Source organism: Strongylocentrotus purpuratus, unplaced genomic scaffold (genome assembly GCF_000002235.5).
Source record: "Strongylocentrotus purpuratus isolate Spur 01 unplaced genomic scaffold, Spur_5.0 spur5_scaffold_9, whole genome shotgun sequence".
In the NCBI taxonomy this organism is placed as follows: Eukaryota; Metazoa; Echinodermata; class Echinoidea; order Camarodonta; family Strongylocentrotidae; genus Strongylocentrotus; species Strongylocentrotus purpuratus.
The window spans coordinates 28,763,994-28,791,974 of NW_022145615.1; the positions used below are offsets into that span (position 1 = coordinate 28,763,994).

General features: G+C 35.6%; 2 protein-coding genes across 3 annotated transcripts in view; one reads left to right on the top strand and one right to left on the bottom strand.

Moving 5' to 3' along the window:
- LOC578606 (eukaryotic translation initiation factor 3 subunit J) lies at window positions 1-8,267 on the top strand. Its single transcript, XM_778764.5, has 8 exons — window positions 1-59; window positions 182-276; window positions 1,600-1,675; window positions 2,327-2,415; window positions 2,837-2,930; window positions 3,698-3,862; window positions 4,535-4,608; window positions 5,739-8,267. The coding sequence occupies exons 1-8, from the start codon at window positions 47-49 to the stop codon at window positions 5,856-5,858; spliced, it is 726 nt and encodes a 241-aa protein (XP_783857.2). The 5' UTR covers window positions 1-46; the 3' UTR covers window positions 5,859-8,267.
- Window positions 7,827-27,981, bottom strand: part of LOC100891069 (spatacsin) — a 24,281-nt gene continuing 4,126 nt past the window's right edge. Inside the window, exons 7-26 of one of the 2 annotated variants that reach the window (XM_030977412.1) lie at window positions 27,779-27,921; window positions 26,396-26,596; window positions 25,946-26,053; window positions 24,990-25,188; window positions 24,214-24,425; window positions 23,390-23,527; window positions 22,893-23,066; window positions 22,125-22,265; window positions 20,833-21,130; window positions 20,358-20,497; window positions 18,945-19,082; window positions 18,194-18,260; window positions 17,454-17,621; window positions 16,650-16,792; window positions 16,049-16,153; window positions 15,110-15,278; window positions 14,528-14,604; window positions 13,786-13,935; window positions 11,223-11,374; window positions 7,827-10,414 (exon numbers count right to left, since the gene is read on the bottom strand). In XM_030977412.1, coding sequence (XP_030833272.1) covers window positions 10,240-10,414; window positions 11,223-11,374; window positions 13,786-13,935; window positions 14,528-14,604; window positions 15,110-15,278; window positions 16,049-16,153; window positions 16,650-16,792; window positions 17,454-17,621; window positions 18,194-18,260; window positions 18,945-19,082; window positions 20,358-20,497; window positions 20,833-21,130; window positions 22,125-22,265; window positions 22,893-23,066; window positions 23,390-23,527; window positions 24,214-24,425; window positions 24,990-25,188; window positions 25,946-26,053; window positions 26,396-26,596; window positions 27,779-27,921 — 3,098 coding nt within the window. In that variant the 3' untranslated portion in view covers window positions 7,827-10,239. Of the gene's footprint in view, window positions 10,415-11,222; window positions 11,375-13,785; window positions 13,936-14,527; window positions 14,605-15,109; window positions 15,279-16,048; window positions 16,154-16,200; window positions 16,279-16,649; window positions 16,793-17,453; window positions 17,622-18,193; window positions 18,261-18,944; window positions 19,083-20,357; window positions 20,498-20,832; window positions 21,131-22,124; window positions 22,266-22,892; window positions 23,067-23,389; window positions 23,528-24,213; window positions 24,426-24,989; window positions 25,189-25,945; window positions 26,054-26,395; window positions 26,597-27,778; window positions 27,922-27,981 lie in introns of those variants that run through there. The other variant, XM_030977413.1, reaches the window with a different exon arrangement.

Here is a 27,981-nt window from a genome sequence, read left to right on the forward strand (position 1 = left end):
CGGATAGGAATTTGCGCGCGCTATAGTAGTCGTCTATAGAGCAAACATGGCTGACTGGGGTGAGTAGCATGTGCACTGGCATATGTCACAAAAATGATCGTGAAATATAAGTTGTTAACTAATCCAGTTCGTATATATTACTGAAATTTAAACAGTTTTCTTGTGATTGTTTGTTTATCAGAGGACGAAGATTTTGATCCAGATGCGGGCTTTTCCAAGGCGGGGGCTGCCGCCGGTGACAAATGGGAAGGAGAGGACGAGGAAGAAAATGTGAAGGTGAGTTTCACTCTAGCCCCACGTATAATGCTTTATGTCTGTTCACATGTCGAGTATAGAGTCGACTTTCAAAAGCCCATCATTTATCAAACTGTTTGACCCGACAACAATATGATAAAATACCTCTTTTAATTGTGATTCTATTTGAAATATTGCTCTGTATGATTGCATGTATATTTGATGTGGTGATGTAAAATTAAAAACATAAAAATTAAGATAAAAAGTCGTCTAGATCTAGATCTAGAGTCTCTAGACCCCTAGGGGTCTAGATCTAGTAAAAAGACTTTTTTTTTTAAATGACTTTTTATGTTTTGTTTTGTTGGCAGCCGTTTTGTAATTTGCCATGATGATGTTTGTTGATATGAAAGTGTTAAGGAATTCGATATTTGATCCCGACATTTAGAAAAATTGTATGATTAGTCTACCTACCTTGTTCACAGCAAAATAGGTGTAACGTTGCGTCCTTGTCTACACGAAATTGGTGTTTACATGTCGTTGTCAAAGTGACATGTTTAATGCCCGGTTGGGTCACTCTCCACAGAGGGTGACACGTATGACCGTTACCACAAATGCAAATAACCCCCTTTAGCGGTCAATTTCAAGGACATTTGGTGAATTTTAACCCCCTTTTTATGTCAAAATATACCCCTATTTATAAGATTGAAAAGACACTTTTCGCAAATTTACCCTTATTTCACGCACTTTTCACGCACATTTCAAAGACAAGATTTTATACCCTTTTTTCCCCCCGGTTTTCTTTTTTCCCTTTTCCTGAACCCTGTTTATCAATTTCGAGGACACCTGTGCACCCCTATTTTCTATATTTCGAGGAATATTTTGTCCACTGACATTGCTTGAAATTGACCCCTTTTCCCTCAATTTTGGTAATGGTACTTGATACTTGATGAGGTAATCCCTGAAGCAGCTTTTCCAAGCTATACTGGGATGGGATGTGTTGTTAAATTTAGATCTAAGTAAGGGTCTAGAACTCCTTTAAGTTTAAAATATTGCAGAATTTAACTTGGTGGTAATCTATAATTAATTCACACATTCTGAGATTATTTATTTCTACAATTCATTGCTCCATATTTAATAAACACAAAGCTTTGTAGAACTTTATCAGGCATGTTTCATTTTTTTGGTGAACGCCCAGTTACAAGGCCAAGAACAATATTTCAAGATCTAACTTAATTAAGGTACCTTAATTCAGGTACATTTTGCAATTGATTGAGTCAGAATGTTGATAAGTTGTCAGATTATTGAAATAAGTCACAAACTTGGGTCACACTGTAGTAAGTTTATATATTTTTTGTTTAATTATAGGATGACTGGGCTGCATCAGATGATGAAGAGAAAAAAGATGAATCTTCAGAGCAGAAGTCAACTTCTGGAGATGGAGGTAACAAATAGTTTAGATCATATTACAGATTTCAATCATCTTGTGTCCTCTACTCTAGTTTTAAATACAAAACAAACATTTGTTATTTTAATGCAAGTAATATGTTGAATACTTGTATACAAAGTGAAAATAACATTAACCATGAAATTTAATCATCACATACAGTGTTGACCAGGAGTTCAAATTTTGTATATTCATAATCTTTGTGGTACAAAGGAACTTCTATAAATAAAAGTTGAAGTTGATACATATTCCAAGTTTCTTCTGCATTGGTGGTGGACAAGTGTTACATTTCTTGAAGATTAGCATTCCCAAACTTCTTCGCAAAAACATCTGAAAATATACCCCTACATTTCTTAATTTTTCCTCAGACTAAGGGACAGTGCCTTGTATCTTTTGGAAAAGGCACTTTACAAATCCAGTTGTTATTATTATTGTATGGAAGGAAGCAGGAAGGTTGGTCTAAATGAAGAGGATGCTAGAGACAAGAAGAAGTAGAGGGAAGGAGTGTTATCATGGAGCAAAACTCTGTAACCCCTCTGAAGAGGGAAAATGCTGATTTTGATAAATGATTATGATGATGATGATGATGATGATCATTATTATTGTTATTGATATTATTATTATTATTATTATTATTACATTCCACAGCTTTTCAGGTCAAGAAGAAGAAGAACACATTAGAAAAAGCATTGCAAAGAAAAGCTGAGAAGAGGAAAGAGAAGGGTGAGAAAGAAAAGGTATTGAACTTGAATTAAGTTGTCAACAGACCATGCAATGGAGATATTAGAATCAATTATAGAAACGGCCTGCTTTGTAATATCATTCTATAAATGACTGTCAGTTTAATAAATATTGGTTTTTGTACATGTCACATGAAAATTGACTCGGATAACAACAAAAATGTTCATTGTCCTGTCATTTTGGAGATGTTTTGAAATGTTAGATATCACAAAATTAGCTGATAGGATTTTAGAGAAATAATCTGGAGCATGACTTAATAGACATTGGGCTTGAGATTAGTACAAGAATCAAGTTAAAGGTAGTAAAAAGTGGCATCCAAATACATCAACATTTTAAAGAATTACTATCCATCCAATTTTCAAAATTTCCCAAATCTTTGCATTACCTTTAAATTATGATGTTCTTTGTCATCATCAGATCAAATTAACACCAGAAGAGGAAATGGACGAAAAGTTATTACAACAGAAAATGGTAGAAGAGGCCGATCTTGAACTAGCAAAGGAAGCTTTTGGTAAGTCTAAGGGAGTTCTGTTGCTTTTGTACTTAACCCATTAATATCCATTGGTTTTTTACTAGGGTCATGTCAATGATGTCATGTCATGTAGCGAAATCTGTATTTGGAAACGATCTTTATTTTTTGGTGACAATCTAAACGAATTCTAATACAATCCAACTCAATTGTCATCAAATATTCACATCATATGTATAAATTGATAACATAAATAAGGCAAACTTTGAAAACATTCAGCGATGTTTGTAATTACATGCAAAAACAAAGAAGTAAGCCTGGTATGTTTCCATTCAGCAAGGTAGTTATCGATTCATTATCAATAAATATACAGTTTGTGCATACATCCAATGTAGATATCTTTATTTTGATAAAAATCCACTTGAAATCAAATGCTCAAGGCACATTTGTGAAACAAACAAAAAGAGAGATCACATAAAAAGCATCTGCATCATAAACAAAAGAACAGAAGTAAGACATAGAATACAACAATGACAATTAATTATATGAAGAATTAAACAGATACATTATGAGATTTTTTGAAACACTTCAAGCAATCTGCTATTACGAATCTCTCAAGGGAGAACATTCCACAGAAAAGGCCCTGTATGAGCATTGGTTCTTTCCCCCACTTAGTATAGAGCTTAAGAAGTACCAAAAATCTGGAGTTATGAGAGCGTAAGATTTGGACAGAATGGTAAATGATTTATTCAAGTAATAATAGAAAATTTAAAATGTATTTTATTTTATTTTTGTCATTGTCCTCACAGGTGTAGGGGCCGGAGATGGTAAATCAATCGATGCCATGAATCCGACGACGGAAGAGGATTTCGAGGAATTCGGGAAGCTATTAAAAGACAAATTATCCAAATTAGAATCTTCAGATTACTATCCAAGTCTTCTAGAGGATGTGTTTCAATCATGTTGTGTTTGCCGTAAGTACAAAAATTGTATTACTTGTAGTTCCACCAATGAAGAACAGTAAACCCATTTAATGACTGGTAGAAATAAAAAAATGTTGCACATTTTGCTTAAGATTCTTGCCCATGAATATTTTCTGAGACATCTCATTTTATTTTAACGATCTAGCAGTATGAGAAAATAGTGTTGTCAATTTGCAGAACATACGATCAATTAAACCCTAGAAATAAAACCTGTCCTGAAAGGGATACACAAGACCTCATGTTTGATGTTAAACAGGTAATATTGTGGGATGAACAGACGGTTGAGGTTGTATGACAAAGGGTAGTTAAGTGTTTTCAACCCATGGATCTACAAATCAGTATTTTATCTCATACTCTAAACAATAGAAAATACCACAAACAGTAGATAATGTCCAAAAAAGAGAGGAGTCAAATCCCAATTTTTTTTCATTTTGGGGCTGATTTTGCATATGGATTTCAAGAAGGGGTCCTATTCTGCCCTCATTGTCTGGGAATATAATTGTGTTTTAAACTTGATAAAATATCATGACTCAAATCAATCCAAAATGACAGAAAATTGTTATAGACGGATAGATCAACAACAAATTTTTGCAGTTAAGGGTCAAAGTAAACTGTTTTATGACAATTCCTACACTGTTATCATCTCTTATATTATACTTTCAGTTGACGGTGAACAAGTGAGGAAAATAGGTAGCAGTTTAACAGCAATAGCAAATGAGAAGACGAAAGCACAGAAGGTATGTAAACATGGATGACAACACTTTTTAAATTTTCATCAGTTATGGTAGTATTTCATGCAGAAATCCAACAAAAATTCACTCAGAATGTTCAAGACTACCAATAGCTAATATTTGCTAAATTACGTTTGCTGATTCTGGTTGTTGAGCAGTTGGTTAGAAAATCGGGTTGTTCAGGCACATAAATAGAATAGATTTTATCTGCAGTTATTCTAACTATTTCTATAAAAACATTCTTACTATTTAGAAAAAAGCTTTTATGCCTCCGCTACAAAGTAGCCGGAAGCATTATGTTTTTGGGTTGTCCGTCCGTATGTACGTACGTCCCGTTCTCGTGATCGCGTTATCTCATGAACCAATTGATGGATTCCCGCCAAACTTTGGTCATGTATGTATCTTGCATAGCCAATGAACTGATTAGATTTTGGGGTCGCGAGATCAAAGGGCACAGGACTCATTATGTATGCAAAAATAGCTCGTGATCGCGTTATCTCTAGAAAACATTGATGGATTCCCGCCAAACTTGGGTCATGTATGTATCTTGCAGAGCCAATGAACTAATTAGATTTTGGGGTCGCAAGATTTAAGGTCAAAGGTCACAGCGCTCATTATGTATGCAGAAATAGCTCGTGATCGCGTTATCTCAAGAACTCACCGATGGATTCCCGCCAAACTTCGGTCATGTATTTATCTTGCAGAGCCAATGAACTGATTACATTTGGGGGTAACAAGGTCACCGGTCACAGGGCTCATTATGTTTGCAAAAATAGCTTGCATCTGCTTTGGTTTGTAAAATTGCTCCATGGCGGAGGCATCATTTTCGACTGCGTGCGGTCGAAGGTCCATCTAGCTTAATGATATTTTGCATGTAGGCAATTGTCAGCGATGTTAAATGATTTAATGAAAGAAGTATTAATTGAGAACTAAAACCCAGTTTAAAAATGAAATTGTAAATCATAATTTGAATATTGCCCTCAAAGGGAAACTGTTTGTTGAACCTTATTTGCTTTGATAAGCAGCCGATGACCCAATATATTATACCTGCGGAATCATAAGAAAATTCCTACACATTGGGAAACTTGTGTGGCAGTTATCAAGTAAAACATAATTCTTGTTCATCTGTTTTTCAGGCCTCGAAATCAAAGAAAGGAAAGAAAAAAGCAGTGCTAGCAGGGAGCGGAAAGTCGGCGAAGAAGGATGACTTTGATGACTTTGGGTACGGTGGTGATGAATTTGATGATTTTATGTGACAAAGACTCTTCATATTAGGCCAAATTCTCCTGTTCTCTTCAATGTCTTGTTATCCAGTAATGCCTGCACTACTACTGAAAGTTATTTATGGAACATTTTAAAGACAATTGGTATATATAGTAGATAAACAATAAGAAGCATGCATTCTTTCTTTTTGTGACATTTATAAAATGAAAATTCTATCAATAATTGGTCGAGACATTTGATCACCATGTACTAGCTCACGTTGCAGTCTGTGATAAATCACTGAAAACTCATTTACTTAGAATTCAACAGAGTCTAAAATGGTATTTTACATTCAAAGAGCAGTTCTTAAATCACTGCATTGTGTGACATGATAACTGTTCACAAGTCTGTTATGTAGGCAATAAATGACTTTCTCACAAATGCTAAGGTAAGTGCTATTTGGGTATATCTTTGATATGCAGATAATTCCCCCCCCCCCCAAGGCCAGTGAAAAATATACTTTCATTGATTCAGGAAATATAATTTGCAGAGCCCAAACTTGCTGTTATACTTTTGGCTCATTGAGAATTGTAATAATTACTTTTTTGGTCCCTTTAGTAATGATTTAGAATTATAATGTGCATTTTCATTTCATGCAGTAGATTATGTCTATTTTGTTTCAAGTTAAATTGGTAGTGCACTATATGCAATGGAACACAAATTTCATTGCCATCTGCTTTCCTAGTTGAGTTTATAGTATTCCTTTAATAACGGTCCATAACATCCATCTTAAAATGTCACTTTCTTATATGTCTTGATGTTCAAAGAAAGCATGTTATGCTGTAATAATCATTTTACATTATCATCAAATTATGGTAACTTACATTTTGCCTAACCTGAAAACATCTTTTGACTGAACCAACCGTAATATTTCCAACAAGTCATTTTTGTCCCCATTCAAAGTATATTATATTATTGCATTATATACTTTTCTTATTGTGTATTTTGCCATGAACAGATAAAAGTAGGAACGATAACTTTGGGCTGTAATGCAAATTATTCCTTTTTGTGGGGTAATTATTTTGAAGCCTGGTGTAAAAAGATTATTTGAGAGGAAATCCACTTATCCGAAACCCATTTAAAAGGCCAATTTTGTACAAATAACTTGTCTTCCTTTGTTTCAAAACTTTTGTAGTGTTTTTTTTTTAAAGATTTAATCTGTATTTAGCATTCCATTTTCTGTTTTTACCTCATCTTCTTGGCTCCTGAAACCTTCAACAACAACAAAATCCTTCAAAGCATTTTTTGAAAATTTTCGCTTTGGGTTTTATAAAGTGGACAACTAAATTGGGTATTCTTTAATATTTTATTAGATATTACGAATATACACTCATTCAGGCCCCATCTTACAAATAGTTGCGATTAATCACAACTTATTTGCTTTTGATATTAATCGCAACTATAAGAGATAGGAGACTGCAAACTTGCGATTGATTCGGATCTATTGCAACTCTTTATAATACGGGGCTCAGGTCTGCAACTTACGACGGCAATTCTAGCCATGTAAGTGGGTAATCTTTCGAAATTGGGACACTAAAAGTTAAATGATGCAAACATTAGTCAGAACTTCCATTTGTTGATGTTGATTTGAACAGAATCTTGTTCTCATTGAAAGTTTGTTTATTTATTAGAGAATTACTGGTATTATATCTGATGAGGGGCAAAGTCCAAGATGAATGTCGGCCCCTTCAGTGCTACTAGGTCCACCAAAAGTAATTTGATTAAATGTTCTCATGAGTCAAATATATTGAATCAATTTAATCTGATTATTTTTTTTTATAGATATAGTAGCATTCTATAAATTAATGTTTCCTGCTAAAACAAAAATGTTAAAAGTTTTTTCTTGGACTGGATTTTCTGACTGTGGCACAGAAGGGGCTAATTGTCTAACGTGTACCAGGGTATCCTGGAATACGATATGGAAGCTACATCAATATTTTACTTGATTTTTAAGCATGCAATGATTTTTTTTGGGCATTCTGTTAATTGACATTATTTGATCCTGGACTTGTCTCAAATGCTAATGTTGTGATTTCTGTTAATCCATTAAGCTCTGAAGTTACTCCCTCCAGTCTGTCATCCATTTTTGTTTATTTTAAGTACCAGATAAAGAGAACTTTCATATTTTTCCTTCAACATTGAAAAGATTGACCTTTTTTTTTTAATGTTAAAAATGCAGCTCTTATTAAACTACATCAAATCTAGAGAAATAATCATATCGAGCATTTCATTAATTTTTTCCCTTTTTGCTATATATGAAATGCTGCATTTTTTAACACAAAGCATGTTGTCAGTTCACAAAGATATGTAAATCATTTCTTATAACCATTGAGAAGCAAGTCTCTACAAATGTCATACATTTATATTATGCTTAATAAATAAAAACTTAAATTACAAAGTTTAAAAAAAGTGTGTTTCATCCTGTGTTTCTTTTCTGCATCATATTTTATTGACAATATTCATTCTCATGAAAACAATATATTTTGATATATACAAAATATGACAATTACTAATTGATTCACATTCACAATATCATGATTAAAAATAGAAAAGAATTAGAAAACAGAAAATAAGTAACGCATGCATTCATATCCCAAATTCATGTGGAAGATACATTTTTGTAGAGTACAATATACTGAAAAATGCCAACTTTGAAATATCAAAGTACATGTATTTACTTCTATTTCACAGAGGACATAGGCTGATGTCGTATTGTTGCAAGAAACCTCCCCCAAATAATGTGGCATTTTTATATGTATAGCAATTGTACATACTCCAGATAATAATACTGAAATAATGTATACTGATATCTAGGAATGAAAGCTCCATTCACAGATGGAACATTTTGCTAATAATCTTTCCTCTACAATTTTACCTTTCATAATCTACAATGAAAGTTCATTAATGATAGGTATGTACATGAAAGCCTGGTAACTACATACAAGACATGCTTTACAAATATGGCATGTTGTACATCAATTCATGATAACAAAATGTCAAGTTCCATTTTGTTTAGGGATTGACAAGAGAATTGCATATCTAAACAGAAAAGTTGGCACACGTTGATAGAGAACTAATCTAGTGGAAAGCAGAAAAATCAGAGATGTGGTCTAATGAAAGTTTGAATGAAATCGGACGATAATTGAGAATTTTGAATTTAGAAGGTTGTAGTCACGACAGGAATGCTCTTCAAGTTGGCTGAATCCGTAAAGTCTTTGTCATGTAGGGCAGTGGTGGACAACTTTCCTAATTGTTACAAAACACAAAATGACAACAATTTCAATTTAAAAATATGTATGATTCAGGTGGGTCTATTCTCTTTAGGGGACCTATAATAATATGCTATCCATAATATATTTTGAGTAGTGCCCAAAGGAATAAGGCACTTGGGGGGAAACAGAAAATAATGATATTTATGTACAAGACAAACATGAGGGTTTTCTGAGATGACGTAACAATCCACCGACCAAACTGCCAATATGAAATTCGCATAGACTTTAATAGTGATCTCATATTTCAAACACTCATAACTATCTTATTATTGGTCTGCCATTCTGTTCATCATTTCTTTGCGCTTTTATAGAAGTGAACTTACTACATAGGATTGATTGCCCTTTAAAGCAAGATGTATAAGGCATGAGAGAGAGAGAGAGAGAGAGAGAGAGAGAGAGATGGGGGGGGGGGGGGATGGGTAAAAAAGAAAGATACCAATTATATATCTCTAATTGGAACATAGCCCAAGGTGTACCTCAATCTTGTAATAGTGCTAAATTAGTCCGTCCAGAAAAATGAAAATCAAATGATTGCACAAATAAAATTATTGCCAAAGATCTCCATGAATTACATGTATAAATTAATAGAATTTTAATTTGTAGATATTTATTTACATAAATTCTGTTTAGTAAGACAATACATGTACATGTATAAGATAAATATTTAACTGAAGGGGAAGACAAAGTATATGTTTCTTTAATTTTCGTGCTTCACCTCAGGGTGGACTTCCCCTTCAAAATGAGTGGCCATGTAATACACACAACACGCCAATATTATCATAAGGTCTCAAACAAGTATGGACACAAAGTTAAAATATCATTTATAGATTTAATTTCTAGAGCTGACAAAATAGAATTGATATTTATTGAAATCATTTTTTAATTCCAAGAACAGTATATTAGTACTTTAGCAATGAAACATCGGTCCCAGAACTTCACTTGCATGTTAAATCGAAGCAACAGCACTTACACACTAAGATACACCCCTGCATCACCCTTGAATAAACAGAATACCACATCTTTGAATTCTAGCTGATTGGCAAGGATTTAGGCAGTCAGTACATCACAACAATGGTTCATGAACCTCACTAGCACTTCTGACCTAAGCAACATCGCTTAGATAAGGCCCTGCATCACCCTTGAGTAAATTGAATGCCATCTCTTTGAACTCTAACTGGTTTGCGAGGCGGTAGACAGTCAGAACATCAGGGCAAAGGCCTATGAAGCGCTGCATGTGAGATACTACCAAGGTGCTCTTAGTAGACAGCTGCCGGTATCTGAAAACAATGAGAAAAATTAAGATTTAGACTAAAACAGTGCGTCTTAAATTTTCATCACCGAATATGAGTCACCGATAATAACAATACATTGTATCTAGAGCTAAGCTAGTCATCTCAGTGCCAAGTATTCAACAGATCAAGAGTAGATGTAGTGCATAACAGGCAAGTTTTCCAAATTTAAAATGATTTTAGACATCCATGAGAGAGAAAGTTAATTTTGAGAACATTTAGATTAGAAAATTCAGGATTGCTCATCATGTTTGCTGAAGTTCTTATATTTATATCACTTACTGAATGACATTTCCTCCATCAATTTGAACTTCTTTCATTTACAGGAAAACACTATTTTCCCCTTATGATGTGTGATTCAATCTGATCACTATGCACTGATTATCATGCCCACTTTTTAAATAATTTTCAGGAGAGTATGCCCTCAATTAGAAGTACTCTGCATTCAGAATGTAGATTTAACTATTTATATGCCACACAAATAATCTTCCTGTGTCACATTGTATTTATCATGGTATACCATACGGCTTCAATAATATAGAACTGTTTTTAGTGCAAGATTTAAATTTAGGTAGGTGTTAAAAGGGTTTCCATGAAGCTAATCAAGCCTGGAAATGGGTAATTTTTCAAAGCCATTGTTCCTTCAATTGATGTAAATTGTTTTGTGCAAAACTGCACATGTGGCAAACAAGCAACCGCGCACAGAGGCAAAGGAAGCAACTGAAATGTTAAAAAAGGTGACATGGTCAACATTGTGAGAAATGATGACTCATTGTAAGCATGATCAAATCCATACCTGGATGCGACGTCAGTGCAATGGCCTGCGGTGAGTTGGATACAAGACTGGAAGTCTTCTAGATACTTGAAGTTTCCTTGCAGGACGACGTTGTTATAGAGGGCACTAGACCATTCATTCTGCTGCTGGTAAGCGTCCTGTACTATCAGTACCTGAAGGAAGGGAGAGGAAATGAAATGTGTTTGAACCAGAAGGACATTATTAAACTCATATATCGAGGGTTCAGTGACACAAAGACGTAACTCCATATTTTGCCCGCCAAAATGGGTATTTGATATCAAAATGTTCAGAAAAATGTTGGCTTTGAAACACAAAGACTTAACTCCACCCAACACTCAAAATAGCCAAATTGGAGTTACGTCTTTGTGTTACTAACCCCTCGATATGCTTTAACACAGACTTAATGCTTTTCTGGCTTTGAAGAGACCAAATGCTCATGTGTGAAAGGACTAAATTTAAAATTACATTTGACAGCATATTATTGTGTAGGAGCATCGATACATGTATTCTCTATAGTTTAAGTGTTGCTTTCAAAGTTCTTGTGTAGAGGAATTTTTTTCCCCGCCATTTAACCTGAATTTGAGAGTTGGAAATAATTTTAAAATATCATTCATTGATTTAAATCTTATTGATTAAATGACTGAGGCTTCAAATTACAATACAAGATATCATTAGGAAACACTGGCAAAAATCATCCAATAACGAAATGCCATTAATCTCAACTAGGCCTGAGTCATGTCGGGATTTTCATAAACCGGGTCCCGACGGCCTTGCACCGATCGGGACCCGGTGTCCCGAAATCAGCTCGCAGGATTTGTCACTTGCCTCTATGAAAAGCGCATATCATCAGTATGTCCCTTAAAAGTGACCTTTTTTATCAGTCAAATAAATCAACACATGCATACCTCGGCACAGATCGGTATATTCTTCCATTTGACATTATTTTTATCCATGATTGGCGATGTTTAGTGCCATTATCGTGCCTCTAAAAGTAAAAAAACTGGAGCAAAAATAGAAAGACAATGATCGAGCCGCCATTTTGATTCATGCAGGTTAAATAAATCGGGTCAAAAAACATTAATGTTTGAATAATAAAACGGCTTTCTAAAAAGTACTCCTTTACAACATACCGATCGAATAATTTTTAAAAACAAAATAGATATTTTTTCTTTGATTTTGAACACCGCATGCTTCTTTTAAAAGCTGAAAATTACTTGGTAATCACAAGAAGTTTCGATACGGATAGCTGTTGCAAGGCAAGTTCAGACTAGTCTCGGAAAAATGCGCAGTGCTCCTTGTTAGCTGTAATGCGTGCCAGAACGAACCCAAACAAAGACGTGATCGTAACGAGAAAAAAAATCATTAAAAACTACGAGAGCACAATTGGAAAGACAACTACTGCTCAAAATTACGATAATCAGATAAATAACTTGTACAAAGAATTCAACAATCGTCCAAGAAATGCCAAAGAAATTGTGATAATCGAGGAGTAACTGGGTACATTTTTATCGCAAGGGGCTTGCTGCAAATACTCGAATCCTTTGTTATACTGCTTCTTACCGTAGAGGGCGTTATTTGGTTTCTAGCCTCGTGTTAGAACACGAGGCTAGAAACCAAATAACGTGTAATTCGAACATATCAGCAGGCCCATTCCGATAATGATTGTACCTATAGTAACTCCTTAAATATCACTATTTCTGTGGCTTTTCTTGGACAACTATTGTATTATTCCTCCAAGTTATGTATCTGCTTACGATAATTTTGAGTAGTTGTCTTTCCAATTGTGCTCTCGTAGTTTTTAATGATTTTTTCTCGTTACGATCACGTCTTTGTTTGGGTTCGTTCTGGCACGAATTACAGCTAACTACGAGGAGCACTGCGCATTTTTCCGAGACTAGTCTGAACTTGCCTTGCAACAGCTATCCGTATCGAAACTTCTTGTGATTACCAAGTAATTTTCAGCTTTTAAAAGAAGCATGCGGTGTTCAAAATCAAAGAAATAATATCCATTTTGTCTTTTAAAAATTATTCGATCGGTATGTTGTAAAGAAGTACTTTTTAGAAAGCCGTTTTATTATTCAAACATTAATGTTTCTTTCAACCTGATTAATTAATCCTGCCGAGAGACCCGGCCAGTACAGTAGCTAGCTAGCAGCTGGCAACAACAACCCCATGGGGCGAACTGCTTTGCAACCCATATTTATATCAGCAGTTCGGATTGATTCAGGATGAGCTAGAATATGATTGGTAACAATTAAATACTTAAGTTTTAAGGTGGAATGATTTTAGTGGTGTGCAAAACTGCAATTTCTTACATATTTCATTATTTTTTTCGGAGCGTCGGTTCTCAAAAAACGAAACCGGGACCCGACGGCAACGGTCGGGTCCCGGTGTGATCGACCGTACCGACTCAAGCCTAATCTCAACAACAACAAGAACTGCTTTTTTATATTTATTTAACAGAGGTTCTGGACCATGCATTACTTGAAGATATGTATATATGTACACACACGTGTATATAATTATTTTCTGTGTATATTCACTCCAAATTGATTTCAAATACCTCATGAACTTTTGGGTGCTGGGTAACAAACTTGGTGACCTCCGCAGGTTCAAAGTTGACGACCCTTGTCCTGACGGGCAGAAGGCGAATCTGTAGGGCCACTAGACGGGCTTGCTTTATACACTTCTCTGCATGGCGCAAACAGTTATCCTGCAACAGATAGAAACGAGACAGACAAAATTTCAAGGTTTACATTGTGCATGGAGAGTGAGTATAAGAGTAACTAAGCAAAGAGTATGGACTATGCACATGTGATAATGTGACAGCCTCCTGAGAGAGGAAGTTTTACATTGAAGTATAAGAAGTTATCTGCTAATAATCTTGTTTCATTTAAGCTTAAAACAACACAAGTCCAGGTTTGCTTTGTCACTCTTTGTATTCACTGTTTTGGCTTATCCTCTACATAATCCCCTCTCTCTCTCTCTCTCTCTTTCTCTCCCCCCCCCCCACGCTGTTAATGTATCCACCTCTGAACCTTGTTTCCCCTCTTTATCTCTTTGATATCACATATGTAGGCTAACTGATGCCATGTATAATTCTCTGTATTTTTTCTTTTGTTTATAGTACATTTCTTTTGTACATTCTATCTATTAATAAATATTATTGTTAACAGCCATTTGTACATTACTTCTAGTTGTCAACTGACCTCTATAGCCAGTGCTGCTGCGCAATTTTAATACACTAATAACAAATACATAAATAACTACCGGTAAATAAAATGATCATACATGATGCCCCCTACCTTGGCATAGTTCTTGGCAGCATTGGTCAGGTCATGTAAGACATTCTCTAGAATGTTCTGAATTTCAATGTTAGTATCTGGAAGAACAAAGTTTAAAAAAATAATCTTCAATACAAAATTACAAACATATATATATATATAATGAGATATCTGAAGTGAGAGGATAATGAAAAGCACATACATGTAAATGGCTTGTTAAAAAATGATCCTCACAAACTAACGATAACTTTGGTACATAATTTATATAAAATCAAGAATACAAGAGTGGTCAATAAACACAGTAATAACTCAAATCCCTCCAGAGGTATTTAAAAAAAAAACATTGTTGAATGATTACTTGATCAAATGTAAAGTACAGAAAACACACTCAGGCCAAGATCATAAATATCACAAATACCACTTGTGGCATATTGCAACAATCTTCTTGAATTTGATAATGGAGATTTTAAATGAGCAGCTTCTTGCTTATGGGAGTAGATGGGCAAAAAAACCCATCTTGAATACCATATGCATTCACATATGCTCTGATATACATAGTGCATTCAACATAACCTGATGTCACAATATAAAACTGTGACATACCCATAGTCCGAGACTTGAGTGTTTTTAGTCTGTCCTTGGCAGCTTGCTCTAGCAGACTGGCTACTTCTCTATGCATCTCAAACTTGAGTGCAACCATGCTGTAAGTCTCGGTGTCGGGTGGATCGCATCTCTTCAAGAAGTCCAATAAGGCCACTTTCAAGTTGTCATCCTACGAAAAAACACAAGAATGAGTACGTTACATCATTTGTTGAAAAGAATGAATATTTGTATGATCTATATTAAAAGTGCATCATACAAAAATCCTTACAAGTATACTTTATTTACTTGTATGTATTGTTCTTTCATTGGATCCTTCCTTGAGAAATGAATTATTTCCTTATGTATCATCTGTCAAACAATCAATCTATCTATCCATCTATATATCCATCAATCCACCTATTGTATCTATCTATCCATTTACCAACAAATCTACATATCTATCTATTTACATCTATCTATCTATCCATTTGCCCCCAAAAATTATCTATCCTATAACTTGCTATCTAGCTATCTATCAATCTATCCACCTATCTATCTATCCATCTATCCACCTATCTATCAACTAATAAATATATCTATCTATCTATTTACATGTATGTATCTATTCATCCATCTACATGTATCTATCTATCTATCTATCAATCTGTCTGTCTGTCTGTCTATATGTCTGTCTGTTTGTCTGTCTGTCTACCAATGTATGTATGTATGTATGTATGTATGTATCTATATATATAGCTATATGTCAATCTACATGTATCTAAAAATCAATCCATCTATCTATCTGTCTGTCAGCCTGTCCATCAGTCTGTCTGTTCGTTGGTTTGTCTGTCTGTCTGTCTATCTATATATCTATCAATCTATCTACCAATCTATTTACCAATCTTTCTATCTAATCTATAATGAGAGATATATTATCCCTAACAATCATGATATGCTTACATGAGCTCCTTTCTTGAGGAGTGCATCCATCTGATGGTTGGCTCTTAGGATCTCAAAGATATAGGTCATCTCACTGAACCGTCGCACACCAATCAGAAGACGGACCTATGAAAACAAGAATCAGATTAATATCAAATCAATGTCACATGCATTCAATGAGGTCTAGTTTACAGTATCTCAAAGATATAGGTCATATCAGTGAACCGTCGCACACCAATCAGAAGACGGACCTATCAAGATTGAAAGATATACATAAATAAAGGTTATCAGCAAGGGGTAACGATGGTTAGTTTACTTGATTGAGTTCAAGCAATCCAGCTTTCTACCTCACTGCATTCCATCACTCTACATCTGCAAATAAGATATTTATAATTATAATAATAGTGGGTTGTCATATAGCATTCATGACTGTTTAGCGTTTCAAGGAATTAATTCCTGCCAAGTTCCCATTTACCACACCTGGGTTGAGTGTGGCAAATGAAGATAAATTTCTTTCCAAAGACATTAAGACTGTCCCATTCATGTACATGTTCCGGTAGCATAACATAAAGAGTAGTGTTCCGATTCGAAGCAGTATCCTACAGGATCATAACGTTCTTACCATGAGACTAAACTCTTCGGACTGAGCGAGGGCGCTAAAGCAGTCTAGGCTGGCTCTGAGGACCGAGGCGATTCCTTCCATGTTGCAGCTGAGTGTGAAGCAGTCATGAGCTCGGATGATCAGATCTACCTCAAGGGTCAGGGCTGGTGATTGGATCACACACAAAATAGGAAGGAAACATATCTGGGAGTGTTTCACAAAGACTAAGATCGACATTAAGTTGGACTTAACTATGGCAGGCCATTCATGCCACTGATTACTCTCATTGCATTGGTCTCTTAATTATGATCTTTAGATGTGACCATGATTTGTACATCCCTTGAGAAACCAATGCCAGGATTGGTTAGAGGAACTAGTGGCATTAACGGCCTGCCATAGTTGAGTCCAACTGAAAGTCGATCTTAGTCTTTGTGAAACACTCCCCAGGGCATCGTTTCACGACACCGTCATACATGTAAGTACAAGCTCAGGTGCCTTTCGTTTTACAAGCCTTTTATTTTATCACAAAGGCTTTTGTCATCCTAAAAGGCCAGGTCCCCATTTCTCTCCTGGATATGGAGAGGCAAATGTAGATTAATGCCTTGCCAAAGGAAATTAGTGCCATGTCGGGGATCACACCCATGACTTTTGCGTTTCCTATCAAGTGCTTAAACCACTCGAATACGACTCCTCTACATCACTGTAAATGTGCATACAATTCCTGGGAATATTTTGTTTTTTATTCATAAATGAAAACTCTTAGATTTCTTCACGACATTAATTCAAATGTTAATATTTTATCCAACAATGCTTTGTTTTTCTTACCTGGCCTGGTGGTGCTTGATTCTGAGTGTGCAATCTGTGTTGCCTCGTCTAGTAGTCTAGTTCCCAGACATGCTGGATCCTTACATATTCTAGCTAGGCTCATGAAGGCTACCTTCTCCATTCGATCTGGGGAGGGGCCCTCAGATGGTGGGGGACGTGTCAGGGAACCTGATAATCATAAGAACGGTTGATGTGTATAGAGAGCATGATAATTAAGTATAATTTTGATACAGAAAACTTTCATCGGTTGGGGATAATGATAAAATGTAGTTTTTTAAGCTACTACCAACCTTGAATTTGTTGTGCAAACTTTCGTCTACTCCTGTGGACTTTCTCAAGCTATTGATCAGTCTGAGTCACACGTTTTCTTAGCTGCCTCTGACTCAGACGGATCACTTAGCTTGAGAAAGTCCACAGGAGTGGACGAAAGCTTGCACAACAAATTCAAGGTTGGTAGAAGCTTAAAAAACTAAATTTTATAAGTGTAATTTTTTTCATATAAATGTGTCTAGAAAACCATTTACGATTGCAAGTCGTACATATCTATATATTTTTTTTTTCTTCAAAGAAAACATTTGCTTTCTGGGTCATTATACTGTTTTTAATATATATTTGTTACAGCTTATGTGTAATAGAAATAATTAATAGTACCTTTAATGAGTATTCAAGTACTTTAGGGACTTGCATAATGATATTCTGTCCGAACCCTTCAAAAGAAAGGGAATAATTAGAATACATACTCTCTTTTCTTCTCTTGATTTTCTGCTGCAACCCAGTCATCACATCTTCAGATAGAAAGTTTGCCACCTGAAAAAAAGAAATCATACCGGTAGTGTTAGCATATTAAGGGGAAAAAAAATTCCTTAACTACAACTGTTACAGAAGAAACAATTTACTACAATAATTTTAAGAAGTCATTGTTTTCCTGCATGCCATTTTCCCCCTTTGTGATGGTTTCTAAGAATTGTTTATATTCTGTAGTTTATTCTTCTGCTAACACAAGAGCTAGTCATCCTTTCAAGATGACGTATTCCATACCTCATTATTAGCAAGGTAGGCCTTGATGATTTTTTTGCTAAGAAACATGGGTATCAGAAAGGCTTCTCCATCTTTCCCTTCCTCCTTCCCTCCGTCTCCCATCACTCCACTGATCTATCTATACCACGCATTTCATCCCTCATGACATCTTTGGTCGAGAGGTAGTGGTCAGGAAGAAATTTTGTTTCTCTCTCCCCCCCCCCCCCCCCTCTCTCTCCCTCTATCTCCCTTCATCTACTTTTATATCAATATATTCCTCCCTCCTTCCATCCCCTCTTAATCCCTCCCTCCCTTCATCAATCCTAAACATTCTCTAACTACTTGTCTGCCAGATTGTTTGCTCTGATAAAATCATTGCTCGGGAGTTAGTGCTCAAGAACCATGCCGTCTCTCTCTGTCTGTCTGTCTGTCTGTCTCTCCCCCCCCCCTTCATTCATCTCAAACATTCTCTACCTCCTTGTCTGCCAGATTGTTTGCTCTGATGAAGCTTTTCGCCAGAAGATAGCGGTCGGGATGACTGGAGTGGAGAAGAGCTTTGACAGACGTGAAAGGAACTTGCTTGATCAACAAGTCATATGGCTTGTCCAACACCTATCATGAGGATAACAAGAAGTGAGAGGTGATACAGATAAGTGATATTAGAATAAATGGCAAGAAGTTTACTAAATTGATCTCTGATAATTTATGTCCTGATGATATCCATTAAACACAGCATATGACCTGAAGATTTCATTGAATGACTAAATGAGAGCAAAAACAGTGTTACAGGTATGGGCATTGGATTTCAATGTGTTTGGGGATATAAACATACATTAAAAAGGTGCCTATCATCACAGAACCAATAGACACCACATACAATATTGTAAAATGGTACATGATTCAAATTTACATAGTTTTTAATACAATTAACATGGAATAACTTGCCACATGAAGTACAAGGTGCTAAATCGTTAAATCGTTAAATATTTTTAAGGCAAAGCTGACGTAATACGAAATAAGTGTGTGGGGAGGGGCTAACTTATTAGTTTAAGAGAGCTTTGTTGTTGTTTGTTGTTAAGGTTTTATAGTTGTATACAATTTTTATCTCATAATTTCAACCTATTTATCATTGTTATTTATGTTATATTACTCCTACGCAATATGTTTTAAATGTCTATTGATGTGCAATATGATCTTTGCAATACGTTATCATTTTTTGTCTCTTTAAAAACAAAAACAATTATATATGTAGTATTTAATGATCCATATTCATAATGCTCTTAAGTATTTATTATTATTCCATACTTCATTTTACTTCTACTTAATATGGAATACGCATTTGTCTTAATTTCACAATTATTACACATTCTACATTATGTGTGTTTTCTTTTGTTTATTGTTTTAAAGTTTGATTATTTAATATTTAACATGAATACATAATATGTTTTTAACTTATTTATAATCTTGTTAAACTTCTTTTTGTTTTTACTTTATATATATATATAAATATGCAAACAGATTATGATGATCATATATGTAACTTATTTAATTGTTTATCTTTTTGGTCTACCAATATAGTTCTAATTAAGTAAAGTGTTTTTAGCTTATTTCCTATTATTGTTGTGTTATGGTTGTGAATTTTGTCAGTGTTATATTACTTTTGTTTATATGTCATGATTATGTTGTTTTTTATCGACACGGCCCTGATTGAAACCAGTCTGCGAACTGTTTCGGGCTTTTACCGTGTATAAATAAAATAAACTCAAACTCAACTCAACTCTTCATTTGACAAAGAATTTTGCCTCTGAAGGAATATGAACCTGTTTAAAGGGTGAGAGAAACTATTTCTTGTTGTTTGATTTTCATACTACAAACCAAAGGACTTACCTGTGAGATCCTGTAGATGTTGATGATGCGGTCACAGCATGTCCTGGCTGCTGAGGTATGGTCAGCGAGAGCCTCCATCATGGTCAGACAGTCATCACTCTGGGGAGAACTCAACTCCTGGTTGATACCCAGACTGACCACTGTAAAGAAAGATGAAGATATTTCTCACTGTATTTCTCCCAGGGAATGCTATTGAAAATAAAGAATGATCTGCTATTTCTGGTAGGAGTCATTTGATGCTCATAAGTTGATGCTCATGAGCATCAATCTCTTAATAATACCACAAAACCTGAAACTTTCACAAGCTTTTGTGAGTGTTCAGACCAGAGAGTTTCAAAGTGTTGCCATAATTAATCAATTAAGACACTAACATTTTGAAAATCATGAAAGTTCCTTTCAGGATGATGGTCCTTACTTCCCAATTTTTTTCTAGTTTTACAGTAGTTTTGTGTATTTGTCCCGCCTACTGACTTACCACTAGGTGATCTTCTGAGCTGCTTCTTAGACCTGCCACCGTACACCCCCGACGGAGGACCCAGGAGGGTCATGTTACTGGGTCGTCTGGCCAGCTTGGGTTTGCTGACCTTGACCTGTGACCTGAGCTCAGGGTCAATGCCCTCTGGTTTGACCTTGCCTTGCATGAGCTGAAGGCATGCTAGTGTGATGGAGAGGTCATTGTGAGTGTGTCCGAACTGACTGGATAGTTGATGGGCCTTGGAGATACAGCAGCTGGACAGCAGGCCATCAATCATGTCCTTCAGGGCTGATTTCTCCTACAAATATTTATTCATTTACTTATTTATTGATGCATGTTCACAATTTCATGATTCATTGTAGTTAGCATCACATGAAAAAGAATATAATAAAACAAATCATTTTCAATTTTACAATCCATTTGAATCGACTTCACATGAAAAAGAATATAACAAGGTTTTATCAAAGACAAGTTGCAACTATTATACAGTTTAAAGAATGAATACGCAAAGGTGATGAAGCATAAGAAAATAGAGCTTGGATTGTTACAACACCTTTCAAATACATAATATACCGGTATGAAAAATAAAATTCTTAAAGGGTTGTGAACTATTTACATACAACAAGAAAAAAAAGAAAAAAGAAAGAAAAGAAAAACAGAAGTATATTGTTAAAATGTCTTATAGATCATAATATGAAACAAGAGGGTAAGTGGGAGTATACAAATATAGAAATGGATAGTGAAATATTTAAAAAACTGAGAAAAAAAAACATACATGACTATCTCTTACAGAGTTTGCATTTAAAATTTAAAATGCTGAATAATAACAACAAATATCACTCTTGTAGAAGTTAGCTTGAGAAAGATGGGGAATGTTCATTTGATTCCTTACATAAAGGACCCAGTCAATAAAGATCATGTGCTCGATCTTGTAATTAAAACAAGTCAGAAAAAGTCTTGTTACCAGCAGTAGTTGAACCTGCCATCTCCTGCTTGCCAGGCAGTGACTCTTCCACCAGGGCATCACTGGTCTATGGCACAGTCACCAGTGATGACCTAGTATGCTTTTTTCAAAATGTTATCTACTGGTACATGTATGTGACTTGAATAATATGATTCTATTTTTGATAAACAGATATAGATATTCATATTTCTTATTCACCTGTTAAAGCAAGCTAACAGATGTATCATACAAATAATGTGTCTGGCAAATAACGTAAAAAGAATATTGGATCACAATATGAATATGGGAAGAAATTGAGTCTGACTACATGATAAAGTTGATGACCTACCTCTTCATTTAGAAGCTGATGGACAGATGTATCTGTTGTTTGTACATCATATAGAAGCTCCCTAGGACCTCTAGACTTGGGTGTCCAGTCAGCGGAATGAGACTCCAGACAAGATAGGGATGCTGTGTCTACTTTCCTCTTCTTTTCAATGCAAACAGAATAAGCACAGGTGCAAAATTCTAAGTTTTGTTTCTGATCAAATGCGTGAGATGGAACAGAAACCAACAATTGTGAATGACTGTATAAGCCTCTTTTCAACTCTCTCTAGATTAAAGGGATCCGGTAACTTTGTCTTAGATCCTTTAAAAAAATCCTTGATTTAGCTCATGCTGCAATCATAATTATAAACCTTTAGGTCAGTCAGGAACCCATAACTTTTACAAGCCGATCGCCTGTCTGATTATCAAGATATTTATGATTGAAATTCGAAATTAAATTTCGCGTTTGCCAATTGGTTTTCATAACACTACATTCTATTGGGGAAAACGAGTATGGTACAAACTGGTCACTCAAAGGTTTTTACTTTTTTGAGGCACTTCTTGATCATTTTGAAGAGCAATTTCTTTAGGGCTACAATATAACACCATATCACAGACACCGATAAGACGTAGGGCCATGTTTCTCAGATTTAAGATTGTTAACCAATCCCTTTAAGAGAGGTATTAATTCAAATCATTCAGTCATTTACTTTGACATCATCACCTTATACATGTATGTTAACATTTGGCTGAATGATATGTTTGAATACTAAATAAAAAGGTATCCTACCTTGTCGACCTCAGCTCTCAATCTCCACAGCCAGACCTTTTGTTCTAATGACCGTAGAGAACTCTTAGTTGGAGTAGATTTTGGATGAGATAACCACTGGTAGGACAAGTCTAGTAGAATGGCCCTCTCTCTGGCTTGCTTATTACCTGTAAGTTCTTCCTCTTCTGATTGTGTCTGGTATAGAAAAAAAAAAAAAAAAAAAAAATATATATTGAACAAAACATTGCAAATGTTTCACAATAACATATGGGCGATCTGGGATATACTCCAAGGACATTTGCTCTGGGTTTTATTTCATCAAAGACATAAAGTTAGGGTAACCATGGGGATTAGGTTTTAGGTTAGGTTTAGCAACAGGGCAAGGTAAAAAGTTCAGTCCAGAGTAGACGTTATGGAATGTTAATGAAATGTGGAGCATTTGTCGCCATACCATCTGTAGTGCATTCGTTAAACATTGATAACAGACAGTAACTCCAACAGAAATCATTGCAATTTACCTGGAAGAATTGAGCGGCTGATTGATGCTCAACCTTGGCCTTTGTGAGCCTTTCACTGCACTTGACCCAAAATGCAATACGTCCAGCCTCTGTGCTTCCGACCTCTGACCTCATGACCTGCCTAAGGTCACTGAGGATCTGTGGGGTAACAGAAATTCACTTTATATAAAAAGTCCCATTATGTATATATATATATATTCAATGAGATTAGTACAGATGAATAAGAAACTTACTTGTGAGCATACATATGCTGTCTTAGAAGTCAGGTAAAACAAACAAACAAACAAACACTGATGACTAAGAAAACAAACACGTCAACCCTAGTCACATTGCCACACCTACCCCAAACAGTGCAATAAAACAAAATATATTGGCCCTCCAGTCTTGTCTGTGTGACTGGGTTCTATTTCTCTATCTACATTTGAATACCTGAAATTTACAGAAAAACAGACAAATTCATATTTGATGTTGATCAAGGAATTCAAAACATATGTAGAGGGACACGTATTTCCCTAAAAATAGTTCAGGTTTAGTGCCTGTGTACATGCGTACAGGCAGGAAATTGGTATTCTGATTTTAAAAAATGTGAGCTTCGGGCATCTAGGCTCCTTCATTTGTAGCTCAGGTTTCAGATTCACATCTATTATGCCTTTACAACTTGAAAATTATCATTACTATAATCATCATCATCAACATTATTATTATTATTATTATTATTATCATCATCACAATCATCACAGTCATCATACAATAAAACCATCATAATCACCATCGTCATCATACAATAAAACCATTTTCAGACAGTTTGATCTTTATACACTGACCTGTTGTATAATCACATGGTCAGTAGACAGTCCAGCTGCCCCAGCAAACTCTTTGGCCCGGTCAAACTGTCCCATGGCCTGCAGCCTGTCCAGCAATGTCCGGCATTCACTGACCATGGCCTCAGCAGAGTCTAGCATGCAGGATATTGAGAGCTCTAGACCGGTGCCTTGAAGGGCCTTGTGAAGATGATATAGCGTGCTGTAGTCTGGGTCTACAAACAAGACAGACAGAACAACAGAGTATGAAAATTGTAAGATGGCTAACAGCTAGCATTTTTTTATGAAATAGTGACTAAAGTAATAGCCAATGATACAGACTGTTCATAATTCAGATGTACAAAACAGAACTACCGGTACTAGTATAAGAATGGCAAAGGAGAGAAAAAGTCAATTTGTAACACAATTATAATCAACATGCTTGAAACTTCCATGTTGTGCTAACATTCTAGAATGCATTTTTGATGTGAAGGAATACAATTATCAGATAGCAAATCAGTATGTACCACAAGGAAATATCTGGTTAAATGTTTATTAAACATTATAATTTTGATCATATAGCATGGACCATCACCTTTTAATACTCTGAGCATTTTTTTTCCTTCTCCGATGTACGTCATATTGGAACATAGCTAATTTAAATGTATATACAATCTATTAATTGTTTGAAACATTTTTATGTACCGGTATGTATTTTATACCCTTTGTATTTTTTTTTATTATAAATAAAGCTGTTCCTCTTTCTTTAGCAACTTATCATTCACAACGTGTTTGCTTACCATGTGAATCTACAGTACGGGAGAAATTCAAAGCTGTGAAGACTTCGAGAAGAAAGCCAGTCTCCCATTGGCTGGTGCATGAGAGTAGCATGTTACGAGCCATGTGATTGGCTGTCTCTTGAAACCACTCCAGATGACCAATCCTTGGTCTACTTGGGCCGGGATCAGGCTGGTTTCTCATACTATTACGACGTCGACACTGAAGGAAATGAATACATTCACATAATCAGATAATGTCAGAAAATTAGTGTTACATAAGGATAATCATATGTAATCTTAAATGTACTGGTACATGTTTTTCAAATTTGTATGATAGATCATTGATCTCTAGGAAAAATCATTGAAAAATCAGTCAACCTAATTAATATTCATAACCCTAAACAGTTTATTGTTGTACAAGTACATCACAATACAAATGCTATTGGTAATCAGTTTGTCTGAAGATTCTTTCTGATATGCTGCGTTAAATCGCAGTGTTAAATTGTAATACCCTTCTCTTTTCTGTATCTTTTAGACAGAGCCAAGTGAATATGAGTAGGACATTTGTTGCTTGAATTTGCCTCATTTATACATTTTAAAGAAAGAAAACCATTTTTAACTGTGACACATCTGAACGGGCCTTGAGAGAACATTCAGGTTATCCATATTCAGAATATAATAAAACAGAATAGAATAAAATATTTCTTTTGTAAAGTAATGTTATATGAAAAGAAATTAGTTTCCAGAGCAGAGAATCGATGTTGTTATTACACAGGAAATAGTACAATATGTCGGTAAATATTGGGTGAAAAGTGTTTATCAGTGAGATCTGACTCTGACAGCATTGACACAAAGTTATGAACAGCCAGAGCTGACTGATCGATACCAATCTCTCAAAGCCACAAACTCTATTAAATTTGGAATAATGACATAATTATGATAACACAAAAAATATTTGTTAAAGAGAGAGAACTTACTGTAAGGATGGCTTCATGGAAGAATTCTAGATCTATCTTGCATTGATTCCTATCCCTTAGAACCAGGAAGTCTTCACAGAAAGCAAGAAAAGAGTTCAACACACCTCTCTGTCATAAAATGATGAATAAAATACATTCACTAAATTTGATTTGATTTGATTTTTATTTATTCCATATACATTAACATATTTACATTTACAATCTTGTAACTTTAAATGTATGAAAATGACATGGTATATACAGAAAAGGGGTAATCTTAAGCCTAAGCTTAAAGTGACGTCCTTGACACCAGAGATAGGCATGACTTGATGAAATCGATAGCCTATCAAAATTATTTGGTAGAATTGTCAGAAATAACTGAGGGCAAGTAGTACTCTCTATCTTTAATAACACTGTCACAAAATAACAGCAGCATTCATGAGCAACATATTTCATCAAAAAAATACTCACATTGTCAAATATGTGGAATCCTTTGGTCAGAAGTGTGATCTTTCCTGTTACCATGGCAATGTCAATGAGACTGCGAAGCTGATCAAGGCTCCAGGCGTGGCTCTTGAAAAAGGAGCTTGGACCTAGGACCCTCTCAAGGTTGGGATCATCAGAGAAGGAGGTGTAGAGCCAGGAACAAAGACAGTCTAAGATATTGGCACCCTAGGGGGAAGATTAGCATGAGAATAGTTTAATGATACATATGCAACAGTGCCTAGCCTGCAATATCCAGTACATTCTACTACTGGTATATACCGTAGGCCCAAAAGCAAAATGTATATTGCCACATTTCAAATAACAGTTTGGTAAATATATTTTGTGGAAAAGAGTTCTTGGAGTAAGATGGATCGATGTATACAATAGATTATTATAATTTTATTTATAAAAAAAAATCCCTTTACATCATCAACTTCATCATAATCATCATCATCATCTTCTTCTTCTTTCTCTTCATCATCGTCATCATATCATCATCATCATCATCATCATCATCATCATCATCATCATCATCATCATCCATCCATCCATCCATCCATCTATCCATCCATCCATCCATCCATCCATCCACCCATCCATCCATCCATCCATCCATCCATCCATCCATCCACCCATCCATCCATCCATCCATCCATCCATCCATCCATCCATTCATCCACCCATCCACCCATCCATTCATCCACCCATCCACCCATCCATCCATCCATCCATCCATCCATCCACCCATCCATCCATTCATCTATCTATCCATCCATCCATCCATCCATCCATCCACCCATCCATCCACCCGCCCATCCATCCATCCATCCATCCATCCATCCATCCATCCATCCATTCATCTATCTATCCATCCATCCATCCATCCATCCATCCATCCATCCACCCATCCATCCATCCATCCATCCATCCATCCACCCATCCATCCATCCATCCATCCATCCATCCATCCATTCATCCACCCATCCATCCATCCATCCATCCATCCACCCATCCATCCATCCATTCATCTATCTATCCATCCATCCATCCATCCATCCATCCATCCATCCATCCATCCATCCACCCATCCATCCATCCACCCGCCCATCCATCCATCCATCCATCCATCCATCTATCCATCCATCCATCCATCCATTCATCTATCTATCCATCCATCCATCCATCATCATCATCATCATCAACGTCATCATCATCATCAATATTGTTATCATCATCATCATCATCATCATCATCAACTTTTTCACAACTCACATCATACTAATAATTACCATTATCATTCCATACTTTCACACATAACACGAGTAGAAACATCAGCAACCATGACTAGCAAAAATACCATGATATTACCTGATGACAAGCAGCAATCACTGCCAACACTGGTTGCTGTAAGAGGATGGAGTGAGAGAGGAAGACTTTCCATGGTTCAGAATGGTTCCCACACGTGAAGATAATATCAAACAGCTCACGAGATACATCCCCAACTTCAAGATCTGAATATTGAATATCAAAGAAAATGGGGCACTTGAGAACACTCATACAATTTTGGGGTC

Bases quoted from the DNA above. Each gene is read 5' to 3' on its own strand.
- LOC578606 (XM_778764.5), top strand. The intron at 2,416-2,836 runs GTATTGAACTTG...TGTCATCATCAG, and splicing joins AGAAGGGTGAGAAAGAAAAG to ATCAAATTAACACCAGAAGA. The intron at 3,863-4,534 runs GTAAGTACAAAA...TTATACTTTCAG, and splicing joins TCAATCATGTTGTGTTTGCC to TTGACGGTGAACAAGTGAGG.